The following is a 27,649-nucleotide window of genomic DNA, read 5'->3' as shown; positions in this document are numbered from 1 at the left end:
AAAGAAGTTCCTGCCTGCAGCCACTTGGTTTTTCCCTACCTATAGGTGGAGCAGTTCAGGGCAAGGTATGGGCATCAGCCGTGGATGTCTCTGCAACTTTCCAGGCCTCTCTCAGGAACACTGCAAGGTGCTGTCTAGTGTTTGCCTTCCCATGTGTTTTCTGCGCCCTTCCACCATTTCTTGCTCCCTTCCCCCCTTGCCTTCTTCACTCTGCAAAGCTCTGGTGTTGTCCGTTGCATCAGGAAATGATTGTGGGAGGAAATAGCTTGTAGTCACAGCAGGAACTGTAGTCACAGCAGGAGTGACAAGAGGCACATTCAGAGGTGCAAAGGTGGCGGAGCCCAGGGCCAAGCAGCATGAGATAAGTGGTGGCCTCTGGAGATCCAAGCCAGGTCGGTGTGTGAGATCTCTCGCTGGGGCAGGATGTCAGAACCTCATCTTTCAGAAGAGCCCCCCAACATCAGCCAAGCCATAGCTGAATTATCAGACTCCTTTGATGTCTCCCTGCGGGATGATGTCAGCTCCCTGGGCTCTGACTCCGAGCTGAATGGGATGGCTCCATATCGCCAGACTGATCGCTATGGCTTTATCGGGGGCAGCGGCCTCCAGAATGGGTAAGAGAGGGCCACTGGAAAGCCAGGGGAAGGGGAGGATTTGGGGTGTGTGTGCAAGGAGTGGCTCTTGAAACTGGCAGTGAACACCCCTGCGGCTGCCTGCACGGAACCTGTTTTCCAGATGGCAGAAAACTTTCATTCCCGCAAGACAGCCTTCTCCAACCTTGTGCCTTCATGATCTCTTGGACTTCAACTCCCATCAGCCCCAGCCAACATGGCCAATGGTTAGGAATGCTTGGAGCTGTAGCCCCCAAAATTCTGGAGGTCACCAGTTTAAGGAAGGCTGCCTCAAGGTATTCATTTCCTGATGCCTGTCTGTGTTTTGCTGGCCCTGTTCGTAGTATTCACAGGTTTCTGGAATGTGATGGGCATCAATCACCCTTTGAATGACTCCGTTCTTTCCTGGCTTGCTGTGTCCAGAGAGCTCCATGATACACTATTCTTTGATTTCATTCGAAAGAAGGGATAACTCCATAAGCGCTCCGCAGGGGAGGGCACTGAGCAGATGGAGAAGTGGGACTGGCAGACAGAGCCCATCCATGGCTCTCTTAATTTGATTCCAGACGTTGTCTCCAATAGATCACACAGATTCAAGGTCATTAACGAAGATCTGTTATTTAGGTCCTTGGGTTGTGGAAAGCATCCAAGGGCTAAGAGGAAGTGTAGATAACTACACTTCCATACCCTACCCCAGCCTTCCCAACCTGGTGACCTCCAGATGTGTTGAACTACAACTCCCAGAATCCCCAGCAAACCCTTCTAATTTGGGGGATACTAGGAATTGCAGTCCAACCAATCTGGAGGGCACCAGGTTGGGGAAGGTTGCCCTACCCTATCCCCTGTTTCTCAGCAATTAGTTAATTTTTACTTCAGATCTTCCAGGAGGGACCTTCTTTTGCTTCAAAATGTGCAAAGCCAGCCTGGTACTACATTGGGAACCCTCCTGCTCATTCTGCTGAGCATAATCTTCACAGTCCTACTCTGACAGCACCACCATTTCCCTGAGGTTCTCTTGAGCATTGACTGACGAGTCTGTTCCCCCCCTCCCCCCCGAAAACAATCCTAGCCTTATCCTAGCAAGAAATTTGATTTAAAACCAGAGAAGAGAAATCTCATGGCTAATCAATGCCTTCAAGTTTACAATGACCAATATGTGCACTTAGGCACATATTGGTCATTGTAAATTGAAAAGATTTATGATTAGGGAATGTCACACACTCTCATACTGAATTTAAGAAAATTGTGGCTATTTGGGGGAATGGGATATTAGAGACTGATCACTTTCGGCAGGCCTACCCAGTTGAATTTTAAGATGCCTTTTAATAATGTATTAGTTTTATATGTTTTTAATCAATTATATGTATTCTATGGTGTTTTGTATTTGTGTTGTAACCTACCTCGATCCAGAGGGAGAGGCGGGTAAGAAAATTATTATTATTATTATTATTATTATTATTATTATTATTATTATTATTATTCTTTGAGAGGGGCAAAGGGCTCAAGATCTTTGTTATACAGCTCTGGATCTCTGTCGCCTTTTCCTACAGAGAGAGATTCGCAACACACAAGAGCAAATATAGCTTGGTCTCAGTTTTATTATGTAGAAGAGACCTAGATTCTTAAGTCATCCACATCCACAGCATAAATGCATAAACCGCCCAGAGAGCCCTGGCTATGGGAGCGGTATAGAAGTATAATAAATAAATAAATAAATAAATAAATAAATAAACAAACAAACAAATAAAATGCATCCAGCCAATTCAGTGGGGTCTGGTTGTACATCATGATGGTAGTGAACCAACTGGACACATATAGATCTGGTTCTCCCTTCCTGGTTCAGGATGACAGTGACTCACCTGCTTTCTTTGAGAAAACAGGCAATTTCCCGATTCATCGTTTGATATCCCTTGATACTTCGTTTACATAGATAACAAACCTGCCAAATGCTGATTCACCTCATTATCCATTCATTTATTTGTGACTTTGTCTTGCTATAATGCAATATAATTTCAACTACTTCTCTGTCTGTCTCGGCTGCAGACAATGTTAATCGCCATAGTCTAAGATATCATAGAATCATAGAATAGCAGAGTTGGCAGGGTCCTACAAGGCCATCGAGTCCAATATGGCCCTGCCTCACTCCAAACCAGTGGAGGCTAGTGGCTCAGATGTCAGTGGGCTGGTGAATCCGCTTTGGGTTCAGTCAGAACAAGTCAGAATTCTGTTTCACACCTTTAGAGTTCTGACTGAAACCCAGAGCAGATTCACCACCCCACTGACATTGGAGCCACTAGGCTCCACTGCTTCAAACTTGTCTCCAAACTGTATTCAGTTTATCACTTTTACTTCTCTTGATGAAACTAAACCAGCTGTTGCAGGCCAAAGATGTGCCAACACTTCCCTCCTAACTTGGAATTAACAAGGTTTTAGTCTAGGACTAGGCAACCTAGTGCCCTCCAGTTGTTTTGGACTAAAACTTCCATAAGCCCCAGTTAATATGGTCAACGGTCAGTGAACCGCCCAGAGAGCTCCGGCTATTGGGCGGTATAGAACTGTAATAAATAAATAAATAAATTATGGCAGTTGTCAATAATCAACCCTTCAGGCTGAAATCTTGGATAGGCCTAGTGTTTAACTAGACTCCTCGTTCATATAGGGTTGCCAACTTTTGAACCAGTGCCTGCTACTGTTCCATACACAGCAGTTTGATTTGACGCAATGAGCAGGGGATCCTGTTTTGCTCCAGTCATGCAAACCTTAATCAGCTGATTTATGTGTATCAGGGTTGGGCAATCTCCAATCCGCAAGAGATCCCCATGAGGGCCCTGCCCTTACTTCTGATCAGAGATTGGAGATCAGGGATTTCCCCTCCTTCCTCCCATGTTGAAAGTGAGGCATTTAAAAAGTCCTCATTGTGAGAGTGGAGGGATTTTAAAGCCTGATTATAGCATGGGAGTGGGTAGTCCTCCCCTCCCAAACCATGCAATTCTCCTTGAAAAATCACCCTTCCCCGCTGCATTTAGGCTTTAAAAAATGTCTCATGGCAGCACAGGGAGCATATGGGAGGTTGCTGCTGGGGAAGAACAGGCTAAGCCTCCCCCTCTCAATGCTGTGCCCTCCCCACTGCCCCCCAAAAAAGTCTGATCACAGAAGGGGAGGGATAATAGAATAATAGAGCTGGAAGGGGACGATAAGGCCATCGAGTGCAACCCCCTGCTCAATGCAGGAATCCACCTTAAAGCATCCCCAACCGATGGCTGTCCAGCTGCATCTTGAATGCCCCTAGTGTGGGAGAGATCACGACCTCCCTAATGTGAATGAGTGTGTGTGTGTGCATGGGGTCTGGGCAGTCCCATTCGGGCCAGATCCCAGCAGCAAGGAGGTCCTGCCCACTTTGGGCTATGGCCCCACCAACTGCTGGCATGCAGCTCCCTAACCAACCAGTTTGGGTCTTGGGCTGACAAAGATTCCCCACCCCTGGTGTATATAAATTAGGTGACCATATGGAAAGGAGAACAGGGCTCCTGTATCTTTAACAGTTGCATTGAACAGGGAATTTCAGCAGGTGTTATTTGTATGCATGCAGCACCTGGTAAAATTCCTTTTCCATGACATCAGTTAAAGCTGCAGGAGCCCTGCCCTCTTTTGTATCTGGTCACTCTAGTATAGCTTCCACAGCTTTAACTGTTGTGATGAAGAGGGGAATTTCACCAGGTGCTGCATGTATACAAATGACACCTGCTGAAATTCCCTTTTCTCTACAACTGTTAAAGATACCTGACCTCCTTTCCCTATGGTCACCTTAATATAAAACCTCGCTAAAAGACATAGGAGCAGGGCCGTATGGGTTTTTTCCTTGGTCAGTTGGTAATCCTAAATCACCATGAAAGCTCTCTGCAGTGGGAAAACACTGCTGCCCTCATAGGTTTCATTTGTCAAGCCTTTGTGTTCCAAGAATCACTAAATAAGTGTTTTGCTTTTCAGTGCAGTGTTAACACTGTTAATGGCTGGCATATAAATGCTGTTAATAAAATAAAGAAATAAAAATGAGACTGTTCAGCAAAGAATTTTCACATATGGGGGTGAAAGTGAGAAAGGAATATTTAATTATCATTACCGTCATCATCCAGATTAACTTCTAGTATAATAGAACTAGGGGGAAATACTTTTAAGTGCTGCATGCAGACTAGAATTCCGGTAGCTGGTAGAAATAGCCTGTCTCTGTGAAAAGACCATCCATCTTCCTTCCTCACTTCTACAGAGCTCATGTTACACATTTTCACGCTTTGACACAATACAGTCCGAGAGCCCTGTGCAGCATTACTCATATGTGCGTATTTATACTAGATTGCTTCCATAGTTGCCTTGTAATCCAACTCCTAACAGAGATATAAAGATTGTGTGGGCTGTGATGTGCATGGAGCTGAGATGAGATTTACTGTAAGGTAGATGGAGAAGAATTGATAGGAAAGAGCTTTTTGCCTACCTGTTAACTAACACTTCCTGTTTTAGCAATCCCACACAGCCACATCCTCTCACCGTCTCCATGGCAACTTGTGCACCATAGCAACAGGGGTGGTGGTTACAGTGGTTAGTGACAACGTTTCCTTGACGCTTCTGCCTTGCACAGGAGACTCAGAAGCCCTGCACATCTTCTTCAGTGTTACAGCTGCCCTGCAATTCCACTTCAGTTTCACACCACTTCCATGGCACCTCCCAAAGGATTATGAGCATTCGAGAGCCGCCCACTCAACCACTTCTTATCACTTAAGTAAATTCCCAGGATTCCTTGGAATGAAGGCCTGTGTGTTCAACCAGTTATACTTTCAAGAGGGGCAGCTGAGTTAGTCTGTTGCAGCAAAAATAAAAGAGAGTGCTGAGCCACCTTAAGAACATGAGAAGAGCCAAGCTGGATCAAACCAAAGGGTTCTCTAGTCCAGCATTCTGTTGGCCGGATGCCCATCAGAAGCCCACAACAGGACATGAGTGCAATAACACTGGCGGTGATATCTAGCCACTTAATCAGGCACATTAAGTGTTATCCTGGATTCCAAGAACTTCTCAAGAGATAAGCAAGCAAGCAATCCTGACTTCTTTTTAGTTGTATAATGAGCAAGTTTAGTCTTAACTTGCTCATTATACCATTTATTTCAGCCTAGCCCTGTGTTTCCTTACTAATTGAAGTTTACTAATTGAATTAAAATATTTATTCTTATTTACACACAAAATTGATATTTACTCAGATTTGCTCAGGCATAACTCAGTGTTTACTTCAAATCACATTATCGTTTCCTCAGTTGGTACTCTGCTTCTGCAAAGCTGCTTCCTACTCATTGCTCTTTTCAGGTCGCATGTAATTGATGCTCAGTATTTAATCTCTCTTTTTTTCTTTCCTATGGGTTAGTGGCCACATTTTGCTTATCCACAGTGCAATCCTCTACACATTTTCTCGGAAGTAAGTTCCAGCAAGTTCTACAGGGCTTACTCCCAGTAAGTGTGTACAGATTGCAGCCTATGTTTTACATCAGGGAAGGACAACCTCTTGGTCTAGGACTGCATGCAGCCCTGAGCCTAAATGCAAAGTCTAGAGCAAGCTGTATGTTGAGACCATTTATCCTCTGCTTTTATTAAGGTGATAAGCAATCACTACAAGGACTGACCTTCCTCAGTCCCATTTTTGGATCATAACTGTTGTTGCTATCTCATTGTTTTTGTGACTTTCCTCCCCACAAAGATTATGTTCCCTAAACAATGTGGTCAGCAATCATGATGAGCAGGACGAGCTTTGCAAGAAACGAACTACCTGAAAGCACAAAATGGTTCTCCTTGCAAGAGCTGAGCTGCCAGATTGAATTGGTGCTCCTTGCAAAACTCATCTCCCCCTTATCCAGCCCAGCCCCTGTGTTAGTATTATTGCAAGACAAATGCAGGCTGGAACCATCATGATCCAGAGACACATTCAAGAGATCATTGAGGTGCATCTTGAGAGACCTAAGGAAGTGTTGCAAGAAAATATAGCAAAGAAGTGACAGAAGGGGAGCATTGTGGCCTCACATGGCGTTCAAGGAGTCATCCTCAGGCTTGCTCTTCTCTCTCCTATATGCAGCCTAGGTCACCTCTCGGTTGAGCTCATTCGGCACCGTGAGGCCAAATGGCTGGACATGACGGCTCATTGGGAGAAAACCATGGCCCGGCGCTACAGAAAGGTAAGTAACTCTGCTATGCCCTTTAATCAGAGCCTTTAATGAGTCCCTTTATTATCCCAAAACAACTTTCACAACAAGCACCTCTCTCTCACTCACTCACATGCACATACACTGCCACCCCCACCCACCAACTCACAGGGCCCTTGCCATGGCTCCAGAGATGTTCCAAATTGTTCGGATACATTCAAATAAGATCAACCTGCTGCTCTTCTCCCTCTCTTTACTTGGATTTTATTTATTTATTGTCCTACCCTTCAATATCACTATTTCCAGGGCTAACGACTGCAAATACAATGAAGTGCTAAAACACTTCATTGTTTTAATGAAGCACACAACAATAAATAAAGAACCCCCAGGACCCCAAAACAAATATCCAGCAGATACTACAGCAGCATAAAGTTGATGAAATTAAATTGTAAATTAAAAGCCTGAAATTAAATTAAAAAGCCAGTTGGGAGTTGGGAGGTAAATGGCTTTTGCCTGGAGCCAAACTGACAGAAGGCACCAGAGGAGCCTCCTTGGGATGAGCATTCAAAGGCAGGGTGCCAAAACCAAGAGAAACCCACTCCACCATCCTGCCAGTCTCACTTCAGATGGTGAGGAGGACACCAAGAAGGGGGCTTCTGAAGATCTCTTCAATGTGTGGGCAAGTTCACGTGGGTGATCCTTTTTTCAGCACATTGCAAAGATTTCTTCTATTTTCCCAGGCTTTTCCCGGCCTCCCGACATTGCTTTGATGATCCCGTTTGCTGTTTGTGTTTCATTCAGCTGATTCTGCACTGTTTCAATGTTCTTGTTTTTATTGAGATGCTCTAAATTCATTGTATTTTCATTTTAGCTATTTGTAAGGCCCTCCAGGAACCACTTGAAGGGTAGGGGATGCAGGTCCCAAGCCGTACCCAGGACCTAAGCTGCACAGGGCTTTAAAGGCCAGCAGCAGCAGCACACTTGTACCCAGAAATGGAATGGGAGCCAGCACTGTTGTTGAAAGGTGTCCCCGTCAACTGGTCCCTGTTAGCAGCCTAGCAGCTGTATTTTGACATAACTGCACTTTCCATGAAGTCTTCAAAGGCAATCCTATGTACAGCATGTTACAGTAGTCTTATCTGGAGCTTAAGGAACATGTTGTACAGGGAGTACCCCTATGACTGGGTTTGGATGACATGATAACCTATGGCTACTAGCCCTGATAGCTATGTGCTACCTGCAGTATCTGAGGCAGTAAGCCTATATGCACCAGTTGCTGGGGAACATGGGTGACCTGTTTTGTTAGTCCCTGATCGACAGCTGGTTGGCCACTGTGTGAACAGGGTGCTGGACTAGATGGACCCTCGGTCTCATCCAGCATCAGGGCACTTCTTAGGGTCTTACGATGAGTTAATAATCCACAGTGGGTTATCATGTCATGTGGTGGTTTTTTTTTTTAACCCATGGTGGATTATTTTGCTGAAATAACCCACACAAATAACCAATAATGTGCAGAGTGGGTTATTTAAACCACCGTTGGTTACTGTGTTGTGTGGAGGGCACAGTTGGTTATTTTGTCAGCTACAGAGTCACTATGCAAAAGCAGTCAAAGTAGCTGCCATTCTACTTGAGATGGCAGCAAGGGATGATGGTATACAAGCGGGAGGACTGAGAGGAGAATGGAGGGGTGGGGGACGAGATAGTCAACGCAACATGGATTAATAATCCACTCACAATTGCTTATAACCAACTCACGGTTGGTTATTTCTATGATTGCGTGGGAGTACCCACAAAATAACCAACTCTGAGTTGAGTATTAACCCACCATTGACTATCAGCTTATCTTTGTTAGGGGGAGGAGAACAGCTGGCATACTAGCCTCAGCTAGTGGAAAGCTCTCCATGCCCCCCAATGCCACTTGGGTATTCAGTGATAAAACTGGGATGAAAATGATATAAGCCCTGATAGTTTGGGGCATGGGTGGGGAACCTTTGGCCCTCCAAATGTTGTTGACTCCAATTCCCAATAGTCCTAGAAAGCATAGCCAATGATGAGAGATGAAGGAATTGCAATCCAACATCTTGAGGGCTGCACATTCCCTGTCCCTGCTTTAGGGAGAGTGCAGTCCCACCCAGAACAGTTTGAATGCCTCCTCCCTGGATTGATGATCCACATGTCAACAGTACCTCCATCTTGTCGGGACTGAGCTTCAGTTTATTAGCCCTTATCAAGTCCATCACTTGTCCGAGACATCAATTTAACACAGCCTTCCCCACTCTGTTCCCCTCCAAATATGTTGGACTACAACTCCCATCATTCCCAGCCAGCATGGCCAAATGGGAATACTGTCTGGAAGTGATAGGAGTTGCAGTCCAACAGATCTGGTGGGCGCTGAGGTGGGGAAGGCTGGATCAGCATTTCTACCAGTCAACTGAATCAGATGTAAAGGAGAAACAGAGTTGCATGTCATCAGGATACTGATAGTTCGTCACTCTAAGTGCATTTATACACAAGGCATTTATTGTGGGCTGGTCATTCCCTGCTTATGGTTGTTTAAAGGTTTTTTAAATGACATCATGGCCCTCCAATTTTGCTTCTGTGTCTAACCAGCACTTTCAGCGAGTTTTTTTAGAGCAGGAAAAATTCATCATTTAATTGTGCGATTGAAAGAAAGCGCAGTTTCCTCTGTGCATTTGCGCTGCTCTGCTATACCACAGTGCCACCTAAAGGTTATGTAGCAGAACTCCAGGAAAGGAAATGCTGCTCATGTAGTGCTTGGATCTCAATTCTGCCATGAAGCTAAAAGTAGATAAAGCAGATTAACAGTGTCATGTGGAAAAGCTCTAAAATCTTCAGACAATCTCACTCAGTGCTTTCAAGTAGTTATCAAAAGGCATGGAAGAGAAGATGGAACCCTGCCTGCTACCTGTGGCAGCAGGCTCTGTGATGGCACCATATTGAGGGCCATTTTGTGGTGGGGCTCTGTGCAAGGTCACTGTTTTGTTGATGAAGTTTGTTGGTTCAGGTGAAGCTACTGTGCCGGAAAGGGATCCCTTCATCTGTACGTGCCCTCTGTTGGCCTCTGTTGTGTGGAGGGCAGGCCAAGATGGAGACAAATCCTGGAAAGTACCAGGTAAGGCCGCATCTCCTATAACTTTGCACCCACTTGCTCTTTGTTTGCTGTAGCTTCTGCCACTGCCTTTCTTCTCGTAATCCACGCTTCTTCCTTGAAAACCTCATTTCATTTCAGTTTACTTTACAATCCATTACGGCTTTTCCTTGTAGTTACCACTTTGAATGTTTTTATATTATCATCTGGTAGCTGCCTGTAGGATAGTGATCCAGAGAAGGGAATGGTCAGTGTAGTTCTGAAGAACACTGCCCAGCATAATCCTGTGGATGTTTATCTGGGAGTAAGCCTCATTTATTGCTGTAGGGCTCACTTCCAAGAAAGCATACATACGTTTGGACTATTAAACTTTTTCTTTTTTGTTCTGGCCAGAAGAAAATCTTACTCTTGCCTGAAATGGCAATAAAAAAAAAGAATAGAAAATAAAAGAAAGAAAGAGTGGGAGATCACTTCAGCCTCCTAGGACACAATGCCACTGACCTTAAAGTGGCCATTATGAGGCAAAGAAACTTCAAGAAGAGTGAGAGCGAGAGGCTGCCGAGTTAGAATTCGACAGGTTACACATTCTGTCACCAGAGGCTTGAATTGGGGTAGAGGTTTTTTTTATCGCACTACGTGAGTTTATTAGTTTACCTAGTGCCAGGATGTGTGTGTCATCAGCTGCACCTGTATGAATGGCCACTGTTAACCGTGTTATTGTCGCTGTCTGTACTTTCTGCATTTCCTTTTATTATTTTATTTATTTATTTATTACATTTATATACTGCCCCACAGCCGAAGCTCTCTGGGCGGTTTACAACAATTTAAAATAGTAAACATTAAAAGTATGCAAAAATTAAAAAAAAACATAAAAACAGTATAAAAACAACAGTATCCATTTAAAAACAACAATTCTGGGGTCCATTAAAAACAAACTTAATGTTGTTAAATGCTGTTTCCTTTCCTTCTGATCTCACTGTTTACAATTCCTGCCGCCATCACTACTGTATGTACCCTATATATACCTGAAACCCCATGGATCTGATTAAATGGGCTATAGTCCAAAAGGCTTATGAAAGAATATTTTTTAATCTTTAATTATTATTATTGCTATTATTTATTTCATTTCTATACTGCAATAGTTTTACGAATAGTTTACAACAATTCATAAAAAATACAAATACAGTATAATATTGTATTATAATGTAAGCCTATGTGGCAGGGTGTTGCTGTTTTATTCTTTTACTATGTACAGCACCATGTTCATTGATGGCGCTATATAAATAAATAATAATAATCTAAACCTTTTAACTTAGAAAAATGAAAACAATGTAAATAGTTAAAAACAATTTAACTAAACAAAGCCTTTTCTTATTAGACCTGTTCTAAAACAGCAGACATAGATGCCTCATCATATACCATTAAATGCCTGGGAGTAGAGGATAGCTTTTACCTGGCACCAAAAAGATGACCGTGTCGGTGCCAGGCAGGCCTCAGTGGGGAGCTCATTCCATAGTCAGAGGTGCCACAAGAGGTGCCATTTGTTTAAGAAACTTAATTCTGCCTTTCAGGACAAAATGCTCCCAAGGTGGCTTACAAATATAATAAAAACAATATAACCTTTTTTATTTTGCTACATACAAAAAAGTTGAATTACAAAATTAAAAGCAACTGCCCAGGATGATACGTCTAATGAAATGCTGATTGAAACAAAAACATTTTAAAGATCTCTTTACAAGCTAACAAAAACGGGATCATATGTAAATCCTTTGGGAGAGAGTTCTAGAGATATGGGGCCACCACTGCAAAAGACTCTGTCTCTAAACGTGTATATATGTGTGAGAGACACATACTGAGAGCGTCATCAGGCCGGTGCCAGACTATTTTGCACACTAGGCAAGGTGAGCTACTTTCACACACACACACACACACACACCAAAATGCCAACTTTGATTTTTTTAAGAACATATGTTTCCTGGAAAAAATAAGAAGCACAAAACTGCTAAATTTATTTTAAAGTGCAAGAAATACGTCATGCCAATTATAGCAAACTAATTGGAAAGGAACGTCTATGGGTCTAAAATGCATTATTTAATAGGAATATCACCTCCAAATCATCCCCCCCAACTCACACAGGCACGCGCACACACACTCAGCATCACTCACTCCAAACAAACACATGCATTCACTCAAAGACCCCATGCACCCCCTTCACTCATACATTCTCTCTCTCTCTCTCTCTCTCTCTCTCTCTCACACACACACACACACACACACACCTCAGTCTTACCTTACTCGCTTCTTCTCTTTCTTCTTCTCCACCTCCTGGTGCTTGCTGCTTGCTTCTTCTTCCCCTCTCCTTCAGCGCCGGGGGTAGTGGTGTTGGAGGCCCAACCGCTTGTGACAGCAAGCGAACTGAGCCCCACCCCCTGCCTCGCGTCGCCCTCATGCTGACGAGATGGCGCCCCGCGCCCACCCAGCCGAAGCGAATCCAGGGACGCTGGGGTGGGAGGCTCCATGTTTGGGCTTCCGGGCGAGTTCCAGAAGTCCGAACATGGAGCCGCCCCACCCCACCCCACCCCACCCCAACGTCCCTGGCTTCACTTCGGCTGGGCGGGCGCAGGGCGCCATCTCGCCCGCCCAGGCCCATCTGAATCCTCAGGCCGGGCCAGCTCACAGCCAACGCGTGAGTGCTGCGCTGCGCCTGGCGCCAGTTTTAGCTTGGTGCTCTAGGCGGCCGCCTGAGTGGCCTCTATGGTAGCACCGGCCCTGAGTGTCATCACACAGGGGGAAATCGCATTTCTTTACCGTTGCTTCTCCACCCATGCTTTTGTCCCTCATTATTTCCTCTTTCAAAAGAGGAAGTAAACAGCATGCACGTAGCCCATTCAGTGGGCCGTTTTGATTGTGCAGGAGAGTGCAGCAAGTTGCGTTTCAAAAATAATTCGGATTTTACAGGGGTGTTTTTTGGTCACGCAAAGAAGGCTAGAAGGGGCGGGAGGCATGTGGAATGCAGACATCATCATGAATAGGACCCGCGAAAATCCGTGAGTGCCCAGCAACAAGGGTGTAATAAAATGCTTGTCTGATGATGCCCTGAGCCTGCAGCCCTCTCATCCAGGCTGACCTGATTTCTGTTGTTGCAGGAACTGAACGAGGTACCTGGTGACCCTCAATGGGTGGAGACCATCACAAAGGACATCCACCGCCAGTTCCCTTTCCATGAGATGTTCCTATCGCCTGACGGGCCTGGGTGAGTGAGAGGCCTAGGAGCAAGGAGAGAAGAGACAGGTCCATAGAATGCTGAACCAGATGAACCCTTGGTCTGATCCCGCATGGCTCTAGTCTTTAGATTAATTTCTGAATGGACTACCGTAGGGTTTAGAAGGCTTGGGGGCTGAGTAGAGGACTGTTCGTCTGATCACATGTGTCTAAATGTATATTTCATGAAATGTTAAGCGTACATGTGCTGTCTTTGTATGCCTTATGAAATGAAAGGAGAAGGCTGGGCTGGCCACACAGCATTGTTTGACAGGGTTGCATGGTATTGCTAGAGTGGATAGGCAGCCACATTCCAGTGTTTACATTGTATTTAAAACACACACACACACAAACAAGGTGGCTGTGCACTCCAGCGCAGCAGAGTGGGAGTACACAAACTTTAAAGAACTCAAAAGAAGGAAAGGGTTAATCAAATGGCAGGGGATGGTTGTTGGGGGGGAGGAATTAATTTTGTTCATGTTTGCTACCCTGTAAAAAGCTAAATGGGCTCTCCCATACTAGACTGGTAGGGGCTTGAAGATAGGTGTTGTTTGTCGCCATTCATGTCACAGGCAATTGCCAATATCAGACACTCATGAACCACTTCTTTCATAACAGTAGGCATGACTGTACTATTATAAACCTGGGGGAAGAATCCCTTTATTTGTGGTTTGGGACAGGTTTCCTCAAGTTTCCCATTGTTGCTGAATTGTCCAGAGAGGGTTTTGAGAGTTCTAAATTGACTTTTCAAATGTAGATGCTTTCCTGCCAACGTTGCTTTGTTTTCTAAGCACATTTCCAAACAGGATACCCATTGATTCTGTCCACATTTTTTATATCTGAAGTTTCCTTTCTATCTTTGCACAGACAAAACATGCTGGCCATGATCCAGAAGTGCTCTTGCATGGAAAAGGGCTCATCTTTTTCCCTGTCTCCCGCCCATGAGCCGATCATCACTTGTTCAGCGACACACATGCAGTGCAGGCATACTGGGTCGCAAGGCCCCCTGATGATATGCTCCAGCAGTTGCTGCCGCTCTTGCTGCAGCTGTTGCTCTTACAGTGAATATCCCCGTGGAGAAACTTGTGACATCATGAGTGCCTTCTGTAACTTTATTTTGCTTTTTATGACTCTTTTGGGCTGTCTATACATGGGGAAAGCCCCGGGGTGGCTCCGCAGTGGTGCTGTATTGTTTATACAATGCAGAAGCTACTGTGGAGCCATCCTGGGGCTTTCTCCCGAAGCGCCAAAATAAAAATGTCAGGGACTTCCCAACTTTTTTCTCTGGGGTGAAGCTATGATGGCGCATCTGCCATCTGTCGCTGCTCCGGAGTTGTGGTGAAGGCATAGCCAGGCAGATGGTGACCCCTGACTGGTGGGCCAGCGAGCCAAATGGCTGCTGGAATTCCTCCGCAGTTCCTCCAGCATGGGGAGAAGGAAATGCTTGGTGGGGAAAGCCCCACAAGGCAAGGTGGGGGGGGGAAATGGGGAGGGATGTGTGGACGCGCAGCGGTGCTCATGCAGTGATATGCGGTAGCACAGCAGCGCTTGTGTGGTGACACACAGTGGAACGGTGGTGTGTGGGGTGGCGGCAGCTCCTCCTCCTCCTCTGACTGAAGGATGCAAACCCCACGCTCGCTCCTTGGCATGAGGACAACCCCGCAGGAGCGCAAGCGAGAGGTTTTGGGGGCTCGCTTCGCCAATGTGTTGTCATCAAGACAGCCCCATAGTATCCTTTTCCTAATCTTTAGAGCAGGGATGGGGAACATGTGGCCTTCCAGGTTTTGTTGGATTGCAACTCCCATCACCCCTTACAACTATGCTGGCTTGAGCCTATGGGAATTGCAATCCAACAATATCTGGAGGGACACAGATTTCCCCCCTGTAGCCAGTACTATCAGGTTCAGAGCTCCAAATCTGAGCTGCAACATGAAAGCCTATTCTTCTCTTCACAAGCACTATGACCTTGCTTCCCCTTGGACATACTGACATCCAGAAAGAGGCTGGGAGAGGTTACAAGTGGAAAGCCCCAAGTTTCAACCTATTTTGAAAAAGATGCAAAACAGGGTTTTTATTAAGCACAGCTTGTGATTCCCTCTGGTCAGCAAGAGAGCAAGCGGCAGATGAAAGTAAACATGCAAACAAAGACAGCAGAGATGCTTCTCTTTTGTGTCTCCTTTCCTCTAGAGGGAGCCAAGAGTCTTTATTCTTATGCCTCTTTAGAGTATTTTTATTCCTACTAGGTATAAGTAATATTTATATATAAGATAGTTGACTCATATATTCAAAGTGTTTTTTGCTTGCTTGGGCAGGATCTACACGACTGCTTTAAAGCACATTATAACAGTTTTAACAACTGTTGGGGCCCAGGACACGCTCCATATACAGTGGTCAAAACAGTTATAAAGCGCTTTAAAGCAGTAGCATAGACACGGCCATTTTATTAGACTGCCTTTTGAGCTGCCCTGTAACATTTTGTCTCATCTACTAATACTGGGTTGGACTGCTGCCTTCAACCCAGTGCCAACTCCAGGTTTTTCAGTGCCTTAGTAGGCTCCCTCCCTTGTTGAGTCTACCTTCTCACCTGCATTGTCATCAGCTGCTACGGCTCCTCCTCCTCATTGGCATCACCTGGTCACTTGAGAGGCAGGGAGCCAATGAGCAGTGGCACCTACTGCTGCTCCTTCTCACCACTACCACCACCATTGCCTGGGCCAGGCAAGAGGCAGGTGAACAATCAGGATGCAATGACGAAGAGGAGGAGCAAGCCTGGGGGTGGGGGGCTGTGGGCCCTGGGCAAGTGCCCAACCATGCCTACCCGTAATACCATCCCTGCTTCAACCAGGCCGGTCTGTTTGTCCCTCTGGCCCTGTATAGCCTGCTTTGTCTATCAGCGTCTCTCCAGAGTCTCAGGCAGTGACTCTTTCCTGTCACCGTCTCCCTGATCCTTCTAACCGGAGAAGCCAGAGATGGAACCTGGGACCTTCTGCCTGCAAAGCAGGTGCTCCCCCACTAGCAGTGTGGTTCTTCTGTTGCGCGTGGGACACTGCACAACAGAGCCACTAGAATAAGAAAGCCAGGACATGTGAGGAGGAGCCCACACTGCCTTCTCTCCCCACGTCAGTATCCACCCTTGGGAAATGAGGTGGCACTGGTGTGAGGCAGAGTCATGAGCTCTTCTGGCATGGCTTGGGGCTTCCCATGTGACCTGACAACACGGGAAGGAGTTCTGCTGCTGCACCACTGGTGCTTGAATTGCAGGGAGCCGGCCCACTTGCCTTTTGCGGCATCCCCTTAGCTAAATCCCCTTAGCTAAAGCCTCTGTGGCTTTACAAAGCTACAGCAGGGCATGATTTGGCATCATTGTTCCCATTACTCCAGTCTGAAAAGAAATGCATTTGTTGCTTATTTGTTTCTGGGCCAAGTCAGGATGCTGATACTTACCTATATGGCTTGTGGCCAAAATTCCTGAAGAAATACCTCTTCCCATGCCAGCATGCCCATGTCTTGGTTGTTCATGTTAGTGTTTTATTGCATTGCATTCAGTTTTGAATAATCTATTATTTATATTGCTGTATGCCACCATGGAATCTGATTTGATGAAGGGCGGTATGGAAATGATTTAAAAAAAATTAATAATATGAGGGAAAAGGAGTCAGGGACGGTGTCTGTGGGTTTTATTAAGGGTCTCCCTACCTCTCCCTCTATAATTCAAACAGCCTTTCATACTGTTGCGGTAAAAACCAAGCCACTGAAGTGAAATCAAGTGCTGTCTTAAACAGTGATGCTCAACCTTTCGTATCTTATGTCCCATGATGACAGAAACAAAAAGCCTACTTCTTTTCCCAAGAAGCACATTTATAGGTTTACAGGTATTCTGTTATTGTATTTTTGTTTACGGTAAGTTTTAAGGACATTAAAAATTGCAGTAGTATTGTTGGGAGTCATTGTTATTGCTATGGTTTAAAACACAAACAAATAATAATAATTCCATTACTAGTTTAAAAGGTTACTACTAGGGTGACCATATGAAAAGGAGGACAGGGCTCCTGTATCTTTAACAGTTGCATAGAAAAGGGAATTTCAGCAGGTGTTATTTGTATGCATGAAGCACCTGGTGAAATTCCCTCTTCATCACAACAGTTAAGGCTGCAGGAGCTATACTAGAGTGACCTCGTTTAAAAAAGGGCAGGGCACCTGCAGCTTTAACTGTTGTGATGAAGAAGGAATTTCACCAGGTTCCACATATATACAAATGACACCTGCTGAAATTCCCTTTTCTATGCAACTGTTAAAGATACAGGAGCCCTGTCCTCCTTTTCATATGGTCACCCTAGTTACTACTAGCATGCCAATAGGATACAGATGGATAACTTGAGGCTGGTAGGCTTGGCAAGAACAGCACGTCACATTTGCAAATGGACATGGGGATTGAGGGAGAGAGAATTCTTGGTAAATGTTAGGAAACCCCGCATCTCACCTAGACAACTTCTGCATCCCACTAGTAGTACACATACCTGTGCTTGAGAACACTGGTCAAAAACATTCTTCCTGCATTTCTAGACCACTGCATGGAACTCAGCCAACAGAGACTATAACCACTCATGAGGTCCCATTCAGAAGAGTGTGCATACCCTGGGACAATAAACAAACCATTACTCCAAATTTCACACGCCGAATGCCTTATGGATGCACCCACGTATTTCCTTTCCAGCATTGGTTGTGGTTCAAGCTTTAGCTTTTAAATTAATTTGGAACACTGTAGCAAGGATTAGGTTAGGAGAGATAAAAGATCGGAGGCGAGTGAAGAAAAGAAGGGCAATGAAGTTTGGGGACAGCTGGGCAAAGGACAAAAGAAACATGACCAAGTGCAGGTTGGTCTGCAGCGGACATGTGCCCCAACCACAAAGCTGTATCTGTTTTCTCAGTCTTTAACAAACACATTTTCCATTCACACCTCCTTCATCCACAACCATGAGAACTAGCAATTGAGGGTTGTGTGTTTTAAAACGACTTTTTTGGGGATGTCCAATTCTCTAGTAGCCGATTCCATATTTGTACAGTGAGCCCAGGGAATACACATCACCCTGATGGTCATTCTGGTCAAAAGGCTTGGGGCAGGAGAAATGGACTATTCTGAAACACTGGGAAAGAAGAGGAAGCCCATTGGTGAGGTAAGGCGTGCTGTGACTGAATATAGGACAACAGGAGAATGGAGTAGTATTGCTCTTATTGGATGGGTCTAAGGCAGGGATGAAGAATTATTTTGACCCTAAGGGCCAAATTCCAATCATGGAAGTGTCTCGGGGGCTACATTCCAGAGTAGGCAGGGGCAAAGGGGAAGGGGGTGTGGCTACCACCAAACTGGCTGGGCCCAACTGAATTTCAAAAAATGTTTCTACCAATCTACTTGTGTAAATCAAAGATGTGCCTCTGCATCCAGGGCACTTTGTCACGGCGTTCTCTTCTCTTATAGGCAGCAAGGGCTTCTGCAGATGCTGAAGGCCTACACTGTGTATCGGCCCCAGGAGGGCTATTGCCAGGCTCAGGGGCCACTGGCGGCCCTGCTACTCATGCACATGCCTCCGGAGGTGAGTCTCGTGCAAAGCTCCAAATGCCCTTCAGTCCTATGGGGAGTGGAGGCTGGTGGCTCTGATGTCAGTGGGGTGGTGAATCCGTTCCAGGTTTCAATCAGAGCCAGTCAGAACTCTCAAGGAGCTACTTAAGGTGCAGATAGCTCCTTGAGAATTCTGACTGAAAGCCAGAACGGATTCACTACCCCACTGTCATCAGACCACCACACTCCGCTACCTGCAGGTATCACCATTCCTTCCACTTCCATAATAGCTTCCCTCCTCTCATTTTCCCTTTCACTCAGTCGTATTTTGCTCTGATTGTGCTATAGTCTCCATTTTGCACACACCCCACTGCTACTTTCGCCTGCCCGCCCCCTCCGCATTTGCCTGCAACTTTCACTGATGATGCTTATTTGTCTTTTCCAGCAAGCCTTCTGGTGCCTGGTGCAGATCTGTGAGCACTACCTGCCTGGCTACTACAGCCCCGGGATGGTGAGAGATTCAGGGAAGGAGGGAAAATTCTCCCTTGCAGCTGTGATGGGATAGTGCTTACTGGTCTGTAAGAAGTGTACTGTTGAGTCAAGGAAATCTTATAGTTGGGGGGAAACTGTGCATCATCTCCCCAAGCCCAGTGTTCTGAAAAGGATTGTGAAATAATGGCAATGGGGGAAATCTAGGATATTGCGGATTGGAACTGACCTCAGGGTCGTTGGAGATGAATATGGTTTGCGGGACACACAGCTCAGGTATCAATAGAGCTGCTGCCTTTTTCAGGTAAGACTCTTGTGCCTTTAATCAGCTGCCTGAAAGGGAGAAATTCAACAGGTGTAGCTTTCATCGGTGTGGACAGCAGGGGAAGCTTCACCTGTTAAATTTCCGCCTGCCACACAGCTGCTAAAGGCACAAAAGCCCTGCAGGATAAAAATGGCAACAGAGATGGTAAGTCCTTCATTCTGAAAGATGTGGCAGGTGCTGTCTGTGGGAGGATAAAGGACATGGGGCAAACTGCATTTCCCAATGCGACACTTCCTTCCCTTCTCCTGCAGGAGGCGCTGCTGCTGGACAGCGAAGTGTTTGTCGCCCTCCTTCACCGTGTGTGCTCCAAGGCACTGAAGCACTTGCAGAAGCACGGAGTGGGGCCTTTGCTCTACATGACAGAGTGGTTTCTCTGCCTCTTTGCCCGCACTTTGCCCTTCCCCACTGTGCTGAGGGTCTGGGATGCCTTTCTTAGTGAGGGTGAGTGGCGGCAGCGGGTAAAGAGCTGTGAGCCTGTGCTAAGGGAGAAGGAGCAGAATTGCATGGCAAAGCCTTGGGCTGTATCCAACGTAACCCTGACTTAAATTCCATTCATTTCAATGGGTCTACTCTAAGTAGGGCTAACATTGGATACACTCTATTACAAGGCAGCTGGTAGGATTTGGTGGAGAAATGATATTGGTTTCGGAGACCTGGGAAGATAGGATAGGAAGGAGCCGGGAAATGAATAAGGCCAGACCGTCATTGTAATAGCTGGCTTCTGCAGATTGAGTGCTGTGTTAAAATGTATCTGTCTCCTGTATCTTAAAGAAGATTAGGAAGAAACAGAATTCATAATGGATATGGAAGGGATATTCACACTAGGTGGAAGGGTCTTTTACATTGTAACCTACTTTTAACACATGGGACAGGTGAGTATATAGACTGAAATAAGTAAATCAAGGCTGGGGAACCTACAGCCCCCCAGATGTTGCTGGACTACAGCTCCCAGCATTCCTGATAATTGCCCATGCTGGCTGAGACTGATGGGAGTTGGTGCCCAACAACATCTGGAAGGCCACCCCTGAAGTAAATAAACTCTGCTAGGTATTCATTTAGAAAAAAAAGTTATTGATAATGGTATTAACACCAAAGGTCCTCTGGCTGCAAGAAGACATTTAGGTGGCTTCCATTAAGCAGCTGACAGCTCAGTTGTGAACCTTCACCAAACATACGTGACTGGAAATACAGTTTTAATAAAATGCAAGTTCTGCTTCCTTGGGGCTCTCCTATCTTAGCAGGGACCAGAGCGTAGTTTACATGCAGAAGAACCCAGGTTCAATCCCTGGCATTTCTAGCCCAAAGGATCAGGTAGCAGGTGGTGAGAAAGCTGCTGTCAGCCTCAGACCCTGTGGAGATGCTGCTGCTGGTCAGAAGAGGCAAGCCTGCGCTAGATGCACAACGAGGCTGACCCGGTGTAAGGGAGCCGCCTTTGATTTCTGACTGCTCTGAACCCTGCCCCTGACATGTCTTTGGCAGGGGTCAAGGTGCTGTTCCGTGTGGGGCTGCTGTTAGTCCGCTTGGCTCTGGGCTCCTCAATGAAACTACGGGACTGTGCAGGACTGGTGGAGACCCTGGAGAAGCTGCGCAGTATCCCAGCTCACCTCCTGCAAGAGGACACATTCATGGCTGAGGTAGAAACCCCCACAGTTCCTCCTCTCTGGGACTTCTCTCTAGAGTGCACTGGGCCTATTTATTTATTTATTTATTTATTGCATTTTTATACCTCCCAAAAGCTGAAGCTCTCTGGGCAGTTTACAATCAGTGCCCTTGGTTGGAAGCAGAAGCCGAGCAGCTTACATCACACTATACAAGGCATGAGGAACCTCTGGCCCACCAGCATCTTCTCCAGGCCTTGCCTCCCCTGCCTTAGGGGAAAGCTCTTTTTTCTAGTCAGCAGCTGATTGGGGAGAAAACCTTTGCTGATTGGGGAGAGAAAAAAGCTCCCTTTCTCAGAGCTCAGAAGAGAAAAGCTTTAATCTTCAATCAGCCACTAGTGAGAGACAAGAGCATTCCCCACCAGGGAAGGGCTGGGGAGGAAGCTGCTGAGTGATTCATTCCTGATTACTTCTGAGTAGACATGTTGAGGCTTGCTCTTTTTACTTGTGAGTAGACATGTTGCTCCTGCTCATTTCTGAGTAGATATGCAGGATCTTGGTATTTGAGATGGTATTTGAAAGTGCTGCTGAGTGATTCCGTCCTTCTTACTTCTAAGGAGTCATGCAGAGTCTTTTCCTGCTTATTTCGGAGTAGGCTTAAAATGGGTAAGAATCACATTTTGGCCCCACAGGCTATTTTTATTTATTTATTTATTTATTACATTTTTATACCACCCAATAGCCGAAGCTCTCTGGGCGGTTCACTATGACACCTTTCCCAGATTGCAATTTGGTCTTTGATCTGGAAAAGCTTTCCTATCCCTGCCTTTACCTATCTGTAATGCAGAGTGGGCTCCTTTTTTGGTGTGGGTGTGCTAGGGTTGCCAACCGATCTGTTCCTTCATGTCCTTCTTGATGTGTGGAAATAAGTAGGCAAAACTTTTCACCGCATGAAGAAAAGCATTTTCACCTGCAAATCCCTGCAGATCCAGCTACTGTTAAAGTTGTAAGAGCAAGAGATAGTTTAAAAAAACTGGCAACCCTAAGTGTGACTGTTTCCCCACACTCAATGCAGGGAGATAATTTTTGGCTAAGCTTTGGATTAGGCAGTCCCTAACCATGAAGCTCATGGGACAACCTCACATGCTCAGTCTGCCCCTGCTTTTCTGCAGTGTTCTGGGTTCTGGTTTCTCCCTCCTCCATCTACCTGCTGTCACAGATAGGATAAGATAGGGATGTGGTGTTCAAAGAGTGCGGCTTCCTGCACTGCATATGGCAGAGCTTAGCATTAAGCCAGAAGAAAAGGAAGCAGCAGGAAGAGAAGGTATAATGTTGCGTGAATATCTGGCCAACAATTATAATTCAAACTATGCCACTCACAACAATCCCCTTTTAGTCTGCTTCTCTGATGTGGGTGGGAACTACACAGGGGCCTGACATTATCCCTGTAGAGCCTTGTCTCTCTCTCATACACGCTGAAAACATCACATCTGAATGCCCCAGCCACATGCACACAGAATCCACTCATTAGAAGTACCCAGTCTTCCAAAACCTGGAGCTCTTCAGATGGGTTGGACTGCAATTCCCATAATTCCCAACCAGCATGGCAATGGCCATGCTGTCTGGGAATTATGGGGGTTGCAGTCCAACACATGCTCTATTTGCTGTGGTGGTGGTGTTTTTCACCTCTGGTATAGCAGTCTCGTCTGAAAAGCACTTCTAGAAGCCATGGCAGTCACGCTCACACTGGCCCCTAAGCTTTTCCCAGGTCCTGTCTCTTTACCATCTTCATATCATATGCCCTGAACAATTGACAGTCAGGGCCATGTCACATATGATGTGGCATCAGTTCTTGGTTCGCCACCAGGTATACCCTTCCACAGGAAGGCACATCCAAACCTTGCTGCCTGATGAGACTATACATGACACACTGCTTGCCGATGTGTTTGCACACATAATACTTATATCTGTGCACCTATAAAAACAGTGCAGTGTGTAAAGCGGTCTTCAGAGAGCAGCCCTTGCACCAGCCAAATATTTTCACCCCCATGTCAGCTGCAGGCATTGCCTAAATGCATTGTCTCTGGCAGCTCTGCCAACCAACAGCCATGAGTCTGTCTACGCACAGGCATCTCAGAGTCAGTTGCCACCTCCATCAACCTGACCACCTGGCTCTGCAGGCTCAGGTGGGGCAGCCTCTGTAAAGCCCAGGGATCTGCTTTGTTTCTCCCTAGAACCCTGAGCTCCACCAACAGTAGCCCAGAGCAAAATAGTGGCTCAAGAAGGAGGACTTAACACTGAGAAACAAGTGTCTTCAGCAGCCAAACTGGAGCTTGCGCACACATTCTTTCACATGCAATCTACTCCTGTGTTCCCACCCACCCAACTGGGGGGTGGGGGGAAGCCTTTTTGTCTTTGTTGTTAAACCACTGGGAGTTGGAAAATCTTGCTGCTCTCTTGCAAATCCCCCCCCCCCATCTACCTTCTGTCTGCCTCTGCAGTAAAGCAAGCCTTCAGTCTACTGGCCAGTAGTATCCTCTGCTCCCCCTGCCTGCCACTGCCCTGTCTCCAGTGTGCTGACCCATTCCAAACATTAGGATCTAGGCCTTCCAGATTACTCTCCTGGATGTCCCCTTCTTCATGCCCCAGGCTCCAAATTCCTAATGCCCATTAGTTACAAACTTGAGGCCTCAGATCCTAAAAATTCTCCTGCTCCTTTCCTTATATCTGGCAGGTGCACGAGGTGCCCGTCTCAGACCACGATTTGGAACGTGAATATAGAATCCAGCTGGCGAAGCTGCGTGCCACTCGGCCTGAATTCCAATACAACCCAGAACACCGTCTATCTGGCGCAAAGGCCATCTTTGATGCACAGCAACTGGAGGATGCGAAGAACAATCAGGAGGTTCATGGGAGCCATACACATACTTTCCACATCCCCCAGATCAAGATTGAGCCACCCCGTTTATCCCCCAAGGAGCAGAAGAAGCTGAAAAAGGCCTCCGAGGGCCAGAAAAAACAGCAGGCTAGGAAGAAGCCGGACACACATGGAAAGACTTTCCATGTCACGGAGCAGTCAGCTGGCACAGCAGAAGAAAAGAGGGACTCAGAAACTGGAATGAGGAAGTCTTCCTTCTACCTGGAGACATGGTTCTGAACAAGGGCACAGCAGAGCCAGGCCTCTGGGAGGAAAAACTCCCAGGACTCTGCCACACAACCCTGCCTCTAACGTACAAGGGAAGCTGATCGTAGGTAGCAAATGCAGCCTTGAAGCCAGTGCTCAGTTTCTAGAAAAAGAAATTCTGAGGCACAATACTTTATTATTTGGAAGGCTTCCCTTACCCCCCCCCAAGCTATATTGGACTACAACTCCCAGCATCCTCAGCCACTGGAAGTTATGGGAGTTGTAGTCCAACACAGCTGAAGGGCACTATGTTAGAGAAGGCTGTGCTAAGCCCTGATGTATGGCAGTGTTTGAATTACTTGAAGCCCATCCTTCCTCCCCTTTATGGCAGATTTCTTTGCTACACTTTTATGATGAATATGAGTTGACTAGAAGTAGCGAGCTTCATGTGTGCCATTAAGGGTCCTTCTACATGTCCTCCCATAATTCAAGCACAGACGGGTAAACCTTCTGTAATGAAGAACTGCACTCTTGATCTGCTCAAGAGTGGTTTTCATCTGCACTTCTATAATGCACTTATAATGCACTTATATAATACACTTCTTCAAACTGGGTTTACTTTGTACAGGGCCCTAGCTTGGGCATCCTTCTTTTCACCACTAAGGCCAGAACCTACAACATATGAAGTTGTAGGTTCTGGCCTTAGTGGTGAAAAGAAGGATGCCCGAGCTAGGGCCCTGTACAAAGTAAACCCAGTTTGAAGAAGTGCATTATATTTATCTGAGCTGGAGCCAACCTTTCCCATGATTGCTCACTCATGGTAGTTTGTGGGTCCTTCACACAACATTGTCATCCTCCAGGGCCACTTCCATGCTTTGCAACCATTACTGGAGTTTCTTTTCCTAATGAGGAAAGGCTGGTATTATTTAGAAATGGTGAAATGAAAGTCTTGTGCAATTTTGGTATACCACAGCGCTATCTAGTGGCTGTATAATGAAACATATAGAAAGACACAGAGAGCAAACCCTTTGTGGGGGGAAGCATATGTAAAAGAGCCTAACTTAATCTCACAAAGAATCCAGAAGCAGAAGCCTCAGTAAAGGTGTGGGATAAAAGCCTGATGTAGAAATGCCCCAAGGCTGCAGAAGAGTCAGCATCCTAAGTTTAAGGAAGTGCACAGTTAAACAGGAATGAAAGATAATTATTTCACATATTCCTGTAGAAATGAGGTATAAATAGACTCCAAGCTCTGAAACAGGTGGTCAAACAGCTGAGGCATCCAATTAAATAATAAAATGTCCTTTCATTATTATTATTTAAAAAAATAAATACATAGATTGCAATAGAGCTACTCTGGATTCAGTACTGTGAAAGACATTTGTTGAGGAGTGTTTGCTTCTAGAGCAGATGAGGGATTAATGTAATCTCTTTTACATATGAACAAGGTGGGGAAAATGGAAAGGAAACAGAATAAGGGAGAGAGGAGAGAAGAAAGAGTGAAGCACTGAGCAAGGAAACAAGGGTTTCTGTGGTGCTTGTTCTTCTGACTAATGGTTTCTTTGCTTTTGGGGTTGCCACCTTTTTCTTTTGCTGATAGGACTCTTAGTGCATGACAGACTTTAAGTTTGACTGCGAAAGCTTTTCCTATCAGAGTATGCTCCAAGTTGGGAAAAGTTGTATCTGATGGATTTCTGCCTGTTGAGCTGTTGTTGATTTGCTTTATGACTCCCTTGCACCCGTTGAGCTTACCTGCAATGCTCACAGTATCTGGTGGGGGTGGGGATGAGTTTCCCCAGCCATAATATAGTATCTTTTGAAATGCAAAGTATTTGGGAGCTGGCTTTGCCTTGAATGGGCAGTTAAGACCCATGAGCTTTACAAAAGACCTGCTCTTAAGATATGTAAATTCTTAGAACTGGTTTGTCGATCTGGATCAATACAGCTGCCTGAAATTTTGGACTCTCTTTGGGAACGTGGCTGTGGGGATTACCATGCCGAGTACCTGCACACAAACATTTACCACTACACCACTCCTCAGCTGTATGCGTGAAGCAGGAGGACATGCTGCAGGAAATCATTAGGTGAGGTAGGCTTATTGCCTCCTCCTCCTCTATGAGGAAGGTTCCTGTAATGAGGAGGAGAGATCCTCTGCAATGGTAGAGACTGCTGTAGAGTGTGTGAGAGGATCTAAAGAATCTCAAAGCAGGTGAGGCTTGTGCATGGGCGGTTTTCTTTTGCCCCCACCATATCCCAACCAGCAGAGGGCAGGTGCAAATGGTGGCTGGTTTAGCTAATTTTGTTTGGAACAAATTTCTTCCCCTCCCCAGATGCAGAGGGCCCACGATCTAGATCAGGACCTGTGAAGAGTAGGGGTGGGTGGGTTAGAGTCCGGATCAGTTCCCCTGCACTTGTGTTCATCATAATGTTTTGTTAAATTATGTTTTGCTGCAGCTCAATCCCCTCGTCTTAGATCAATTATAACAAGGCATCTTGGACCAAGTCCTAACAGTCATTCTCCCATGTAGTTTTAAGAGGTGTTTAGGAGAGAAAATGGCTGAGTCTTTCTCAGCAGAATAGTTTAGATGCAATACTGTTACATGCAACCTGAAGGCCAGCCTCAAGGGTCTTTGCCCATTGTGCGCACAGGCCTTTCCCATCTTGCCAAGTTTCACACCTTTGAGCATTTTCTCCCTGCTTCCCTATATGAAAGACTTGAATAGAGAGGGAAATTAAAATCAGAACTGGCCTTCAGCCTGAACAATGCAGATCCAAAGAGCATTGATGCAGATCCCCTTACAAGCCCCAAATTAGTATTATTTATCTCATTGTCAAATAATGCTAACATTTCCTTTTGATGAAGTAGGATCTATTTCAGAAAAACCTATGCCACAATAAATTGATTCATCTTTAACAGTGCAATCTTATGCATTTTTATTGAGAGGTAAGCTCTATTGAGTTCAATGAGGCTTACTCCCAGGTAAGTGGGTAAAGGATTGCAACCTAAGTTGCCATAAGATCTCTCCTCCCCACTGTAATAGACTAACAGAATTATCTCTAGAATTTGCACTCTGTAATCTTATAGTCCAGTTAGGGCACAATCCTATGCATGTTTAGACAGGAAAAATCCTGCCGCTCCCATGCTGGCTGGGGAATACTGGGAATGCACTCTTAAGTGATGCTGGCTGCATAATGAAGAGGAACAGGATTCTGTACTGTTTTTAACCAAATCACAAACCATACACCCCAAGCCAAATGAGAAATAAGAGCAACTCTTCAGCTCAGACCTGAAATGATTGCAGTATCATTTTGATGGAAAGTTCCAAAGTCAATAAAATCAACAATTGAAAGAAGTAGGAACACAGATGCAAACAACAAGAGCGACCAGGAAAGCCTGCTATA

General features: G+C 45.7%; 1 protein-coding gene across 1 annotated transcript in view; it reads left to right on the top strand.

The window, feature by feature from the left end:
- TBC1D10C (TBC1 domain family member 10C) overlaps positions 1 to 24,726 on the top strand; it is a 29,103-nt gene extending 4,377 nt beyond the window's left edge. The window contains 9 exon segments of the mRNA XM_063118344.1: positions 139 to 614; positions 6,721 to 6,820; positions 9,813 to 9,920; positions 13,043 to 13,149; positions 18,634 to 18,748; positions 19,160 to 19,225; positions 19,780 to 19,969; positions 21,008 to 21,162; positions 23,861 to 24,726. Of these exon segments, the coding sequence (XP_062974414.1) occupies positions 139 to 614; positions 6,721 to 6,820; positions 9,813 to 9,920; positions 13,043 to 13,149; positions 18,634 to 18,748; positions 19,160 to 19,225; positions 19,780 to 19,969; positions 21,008 to 21,162; positions 23,861 to 24,283 (1,740 nt within the window). The 3' untranslated portion in view covers positions 24,284 to 24,726.
- Positions 24,727 to 27,649: the final 2,923 nt, after the last annotated feature.

Source organism: Elgaria multicarinata, chromosome 2 (genome assembly GCF_023053635.1).
Source record: "Elgaria multicarinata webbii isolate HBS135686 ecotype San Diego chromosome 2, rElgMul1.1.pri, whole genome shotgun sequence".
NCBI lineage: Eukaryota > Metazoa > Chordata > Lepidosauria > Squamata > Anguidae > Elgaria > Elgaria multicarinata.
This window is presented reverse-complemented; position numbering and strand designations above follow the sequence as displayed.